The 5,854-nt window shown below is 60.7% G+C and overlaps 1 protein-coding gene across 1 annotated transcript; it reads right to left on the bottom strand.

The window, feature by feature from the left end:
* Positions 1 to 1,031: 1,031 nt before the first annotated feature.
* On the bottom strand, positions 1,032 to 5,848 carry DDX41 (DEAD (Asp-Glu-Ala-Asp) box polypeptide 41). Its single transcript, XM_008937677.1, has 15 exons — positions 5,817 to 5,848; positions 5,659 to 5,733; positions 5,247 to 5,307; positions 4,494 to 4,630; positions 4,206 to 4,278; positions 3,891 to 4,044; positions 3,642 to 3,778; positions 3,285 to 3,447; positions 3,053 to 3,184; positions 2,798 to 2,869; positions 2,422 to 2,518; positions 1,917 to 2,066; positions 1,706 to 1,777; positions 1,388 to 1,498; positions 1,032 to 1,203 (listed from the first exon to the last, which is right to left on the bottom strand). The coding sequence occupies exons 3-15, from the start codon at positions 5,300 to 5,302 to the stop codon at positions 1,067 to 1,069; spliced, it is 1,491 nt and encodes a 496-aa protein (XP_008935925.1). The 5' UTR covers positions 5,303 to 5,307; positions 5,659 to 5,733; positions 5,817 to 5,848; the 3' UTR covers positions 1,032 to 1,066.
* Positions 5,849 to 5,854: the final 6 nt, after the last annotated feature.

The raw sequence follows: 5,854 nt of genomic DNA, 5'->3' as shown, positions 1-5,854 counted from the left end.
CGCTCCCACACACGCGCTGGAGCCGCACCTCAGGAACACGCGTTTATTGTTCGATTGCGAGCCGCGCGGGGACCGAGCGAGAGGAGGGACCCCGTGTGGGGCAAGCCCCAGCAGCTGCCAGCACGGGTGAGTCCCCTCGGCTGCATGGAGAGCCACGGTCCGTGGACTGCGGAGCCCAGGGCCCTCTGGGTAGCTCTGAGGGGTCTGGCTCCAGTTTCTGCTTTCCAGGCTGCCAAGGGCCTGGCCCCAGGTCTGGTGCGCAGACAGATCAGGGCAAACCCTGTACCCAGCCCCAAATCCCCTCTTTACCTTTCCAAATTTGCTGTGCTGCACATAGAGGATCCCATCCTTCACCGGCCTCTCCATGAGCCCAGCACCGCCCTGGCAGCCAGCGCAAAGATCGGGGACTGTGGCTACCAGCAGCGGAGACAACGTGACTGCTGCAGCCAGAGCAACTGCACAGGGCAGACTTCCTTCTCTCAGCAACTTCCCCTTTCTGGTGTGTGGGATGAGAGGCAGAGGATGGGCCATGGGAGGTGTCCGCCTGTCCGCCCTGCCCCCCAGAAGGGTAGTGGGGCAGAACGGGTGCAGGCAGAGCGCAGGAAGCACCCAGGGATCGCCCGACACCGGCACAGGGCAGTGGCCTTGCCCTGGCTGCCTGTTTGGGGGGTACAGGAACAGCCACCAGCAGAGGACACACACAACCAGGTAAGGGCCATGGCTTCAGGGGAGTTGAGGGGTTCTGGAGAGGAGCGACGCAAGACCCTGGTCACACCACTGCCAGGGGCTGGCACGGGCAGCAGGCAGCCAGCCATTGCCCACCTGGGGCTTCCTCCTCTCCTTGGGCACCACTACCTGCTTGCCCAATGTGCCACTGGCGTAAGAGGCTGTTGCAGCACAGCTCCACATTTCCTCCTGCTTCATCAGGCTGAGCTGGCACCAGACCCAGGGGCCAAATGCCTGGAAAAGCGGCCACAGCAGTACGGGGCAGGTCCCTGGGCACCGCTCCAGCTGAAGAGGAGCCAAGGCCTGCACAGGGGGAGCGCCGGGCGGCATGCTCCCCGGGCTAGAAGTCCATGGAGCTGTGGGCCAGGTAGTCCTTGCGGCCGATGTTGCTGACTTGCTTGGTCTGCATGGCCTCCAGCTTGGGGCAGTCGGTGATGCGATGGCCCAGGCCGCCGCAGAAGGCACAGCCCCGCTCACCTGCAACAGGAGGGAAGAGGTCAGGGGGAACCATGCCACACAAGGAGAGTGGCACCCCCGCCCCAGAAGCAGAGGGGCTACACCAGCTTGTCCCCCCAGCTGCCCCAGCAGCCAGGGCTCCTGCCCACAGCCTGGGTCTCAGCAGCCCCACAGGAGGTCCCTGTGCCAGCCTAGGGTCTCTTACCTCCGAGTTCCAGCATGGTCTCATCCCCACAGTGCAGCACCTGGAGCACAGGCGGCACCTTCTGCTTTGCCTCCAGGAGCAGGGCCTTGAGGTCCATCAGCACCGACTCATCTGGGGGCAGAGACACGCATCAGACATGGCACAGGCAGAGGTGGGGGCACCGCCCCACATTACCATCTCCCCCACGGGCCATCACCCCTCGCCCCTGCTCGCTCAGGAACGCCTCCCTTGCCAAGGCGGAGGCAGCTCCATCGCCCAGCCGCCTCCTGCAGCCGCAGCCCCCCAGCAGGCAGCCCCCAGCCCTGGGCTGTTTCTCACCGCAGGCCTTGTTGATGAAGGTGGTGGCAATGCCAGTGTTGCCCGAACGGCCTGTGCGCCCGATACGGTGAACTGTGGAGAAAGAGATGGGATCAGGCCCGGGTGAGCACAACGTGACAGAGCACCCCCTCCAGCCTCAGCTGCTGCAGAGGCTCCGCACCCGCCCCACCGCGCCCTTGTTGGCCCCTGTCCTGTGGGGCCCAGTCCTCACCGTAGTTCTCAATCTCCTCTGGCATGTCATAGTTGATGACGTGCTGGATGGCTGGGAAATCCAGGCCCTTGGAAGCAACATCAGTGGCAACCAGGACATCTTTCTTCCCATCCCGGAAGGCCTCGATGGCTTTTGTCCGTTCCTCCTGATCTGCAAAGGCCCAGCAGAGAAGATCAGCGAGGGCGGAGCTCCCCGTCCTAACTCTTGTAGGAACTACTATGGCCCCAGTGCCAAGCACCACTCAGCCATGGCTCCCCTGTTGAGGAGCCATGCAGCCTTCCCCCAGCTAACAGAGCGCAGGGACCCCCAGGTCCCCTCAGGACCTATGCTGTGTTTATGCCTGCTACATAAAACGTAGCATCTGCTCCTGACACTGCCACAGCCCCTCCTCACACCACCACAAACTGCTGCACGCTGGGAGCTCCCCCAGCCACGTGCTCCCCAGCAGGAGCAGGGTCAGGTGGGGCCACAGCATGGCCCAGGTTTCTCTGAGACCCTCGCTGACCTTTCCCTCCATGGATGGCCACAGCTTCCACACCCTTGAGCAGCAGGTACTCGTGGATCGCATCAACATCTGCCTTCTTCTCTGCGAAGATGAGCACCTGCAGCAGCACAGACACCATGGAGGAGCTGTCCTTCTGCTGGCTGGCACCAGCACAATCCCCCAGGGAAACCCATTCCCTCATGTGTGTTCTGCTCAGCAACGCCCCTGGGCCCAGGACCCGCCCGGACGTGGAGCGTGGCTCGCTTGTACACGTACCCCACGCACAGCAGAGCCCTGCCGCGCCACAGCTGTGCCCCCTCTGCCAGCTCCACCCGTGCCCCGGGGCTGGGGTGTGCCCGCAGTGCCCCTAGCCATGCTGCCAGAGCACATCACTCACTGGTGGTGGGGTCTTCTGCAGGCACTCCAGGAGGTACACCATCTTGGCCTCCTCTTTCACGTACTCCACTTCCTAGGAACAAGCTCAGAGATGAGTCAGCCAGATAGCAGAGAAATTACCATTGTTTAGCATAACCCTTAACCTCTTGGGAAGGAGGGTCACAAACCCCAGCTCCCTAACAAGGGATGCATCGAGTGCCCTCAGGAAAGGTGCTTGTCTCCCACACAGGCACGGGGGAGCTCCCAGCTGCTTCACCTGCACAACATCCAGGCTGGCAGCACCCGCTCGCCCAACGTTAATGGTGATGGGCTTCACCAGGGCGCTCTTGGCAAAGTTCTGGATCTTCTTGGGCATTGTGGCACTGAAGAGGAGGGTTTGCCGCTGGCCCTGTTCAGGGAACACAGTGTGGGAGAGGATTTAACATTCACCCAGCCAGGCAGGTGCAGGGATTGAGCTTCAGGGTGCTCGTATTGTGCCAGCTCAGTACCTTGAAGTAGGAGAAGATGGTACGGATGTCCCCTTCAAAGCCCATATCGATCATTCTGTCAGCCTCATCCAAGGCCAAGTAACGGCAAATATCCAGGCTCACCATCTTCTTCTGCAGCAGGTCCATCAGGCGGCCAGGGGTTGCCACCATCATGTGCACACCACTGTGGGATGAGAGGCAGCCACAGTCAGGCACTTGGATTCTCAAACCATACAGCAACACCAGGAAAGCTGAGCACCCACTTGGCACACCACCCCACACCTTCCTGAAGCCATCTAATCAGGGTGTCAACCCTTAGCCTCTACCAGGAAACAGAGCCCAGCTCCAGCCCCACAATCCCCCGCTAGAAGGTCTTACTGTTTGATTGTCTCCATCTGCTCCTTGACGGACATGCCTCCGATGCAGAGGGCGCAGCGCAGCGGGGGCAGCCCGTCCTCCTGCAGCAGGCGGCAGTAGTACTCGATGATGCCGTGGGTCTGCCGGGCCAGCTCACGCTGCGGAGACAAGAACCACTCCTTCCCACACCGCCGCACGGGGAGGTGCAGGACTGGCACCGAGCATCAGCCACAGCCTCCTCCTGCACGTCACCGTGCCCCCCGCACTCACCGAGGGACAGATGATGAGTCCGTAGGGTCCCTCTCGCTTGGAAAATGGCAGCCTCTTCTCCTGCTCCAGGCAGAACATGATCACCGGGAGGGTGAACACCAAGGTCTTCCCAGAGCCAGTGAACGCAATGCCAATCATGTCCCTTCCCGAGAGGCTGGCAGAGCAACGGGGCCGATGGTGAGGAGGAGCACAACTGAACAGCTCAGACCCCCGGGGCTGAGCAAGGTGACAGAGCACATCTGTCACCAGGGAAGAGCGCCCGCTTCCCATCACCGGGTGGGCTGCAGGGAGCCAGAACAGGGACAGAGCACTCACATCGTGGGGATGCCTTGGATCTGTATCGGTGTGGGCTGCTGGATCCCTTTTTTCTTCAGGCCCCTCAGGATAGCTATCAGAGAACAAGGGACACGCACGTTCATGACCCAAAGTCTTCCCCCTGTTGCCATCCTACTCGTATCCCAGCAGCAGCTCTCCCACACGATAAACATCCCTTGGGACAGCAGCCAGGTGACACGGCCACCGCTGGGGATTCAGGCTATGAACATTAATGGCACAAAAGCTTCACTTGCTGACGTGTGTCCCCCAGACTCCCCTTCCCCCCACCTGCTGGGAACTTCATCTCCTTGAAGCTCTTGATGGGAGGCGGGATGCCCTCCCCCTCCACCAGGATGTGGTACTTCTTGCGCACACGATCGTGCCGTGCCTCCGACATGCCCAGGATGTAACGAGGTGCTCTCCAGCTGCGAAGGCAACAGAGAAATGTCGCAGTGCCGAACGAGGCTGGGGCTGCAGAGCCAGCAGCCCCCACACTGGCCTGGCAGAAATCCCTGTCAGGCTCCAGCATCTCGCCAGGGAAAACATGTAACCCCAAGGGGCTGCACAGCATTAGCACAGGAGCAGATCTAAGCCACTTCTGCACGTTAAATGTTTTCCCAAAGTCTGAAGAAGAAGTCCCAAGCTGACAGCTGACAACAGTCTGTGGATGGTGGATGGAACACATTAAAATCTTTTGGACGCATCTCAATCATCTCTCTGAGACTGCCTCAAGCAGCGCTGGCTCCGTGGGCTCACCCAGTCTCTTCCTCTAGCTGAGTCACCCCCAGGAGCTAGAGATCCTCCTCGAGTCTTCGAGTTCAACACAAACACCCTTTAGCAAACCTTACCGTATACAAAACGACACCCACGGGGACTCAGCAGCCTTCAATCTTACAGACAGCAGCAAGCCAGACAGTGAAGTGAGAGAGAAGGCAGCGGCCACAGGGGCGCTTGCCCTGCCCGGCTGCACAGCCTCCAGCTCTCTTCAGCCCCGAGGAAGCGACGCTTCCAGACAGACCACCTCTGTACCACGAAACACACCTGGTTTTAATCGGGTCGTCGTAGGTGATGCCCTTTGCCATCTCCTTCACCGACATCAAAGCTGCAAGAACAAAGCTGGTGAGGTCGTTGCAAACTCATGGCGTGCAAACATGGGCAGCTTCAGTGGAGAACCACTTGGGAAAATGCTTTGGGAGATGATGCCCGGAGAGGGCGGAGGGAAAGCAGCGCCCCCGACAGCCTCGCTGAGTGCAGACGCCGAGTGCTGCAGCCTGCCCTGCCCAGGGCCTGCTGCAGCAATACCTCGGCTAAGGCAGGCAGGTAGCTGCTGACCGAGGGAACCCGCTGGGATCTCTTGTGCCCTCCCCTGAGGGCTGCAAGGCAGGAAAACACCCCTGCTGCTGCCCTGACAGCTCTGGAGATGGGTCTGAGACACAAAGCTCTCACCACTCACCTCGGCCCTCTGCCACGCTTTCTAGGATCTTCTCTTCCTCCTTCAGCTGCTTCTCCTTGGCTGACTCCTTTCGAGCTGGGGGAAGAGCCAGGGTACCAGTGAGGAGGTTTCAGTCCCTCCCAAAAGACACCCGGCCCAAGTGCCTGCCACTCTCCTACCTTCGGCCTTCTCTTTGAGGTGCCGGCGCTGGTCCAGG

Source organism: Merops nubicus, unplaced genomic scaffold (assembly GCF_000691845.1).
Source record: "Merops nubicus isolate BGI_N331 unplaced genomic scaffold, ASM69184v1 scaffold39793, whole genome shotgun sequence".
Taxonomy (NCBI): Eukaryota; Metazoa; Chordata; class Aves; order Coraciiformes; family Meropidae; genus Merops; species Merops nubicus.
Note: the sequence above shows the minus strand (reverse complement) of the source record. Positions and strands in the feature narration are given on the sequence as shown.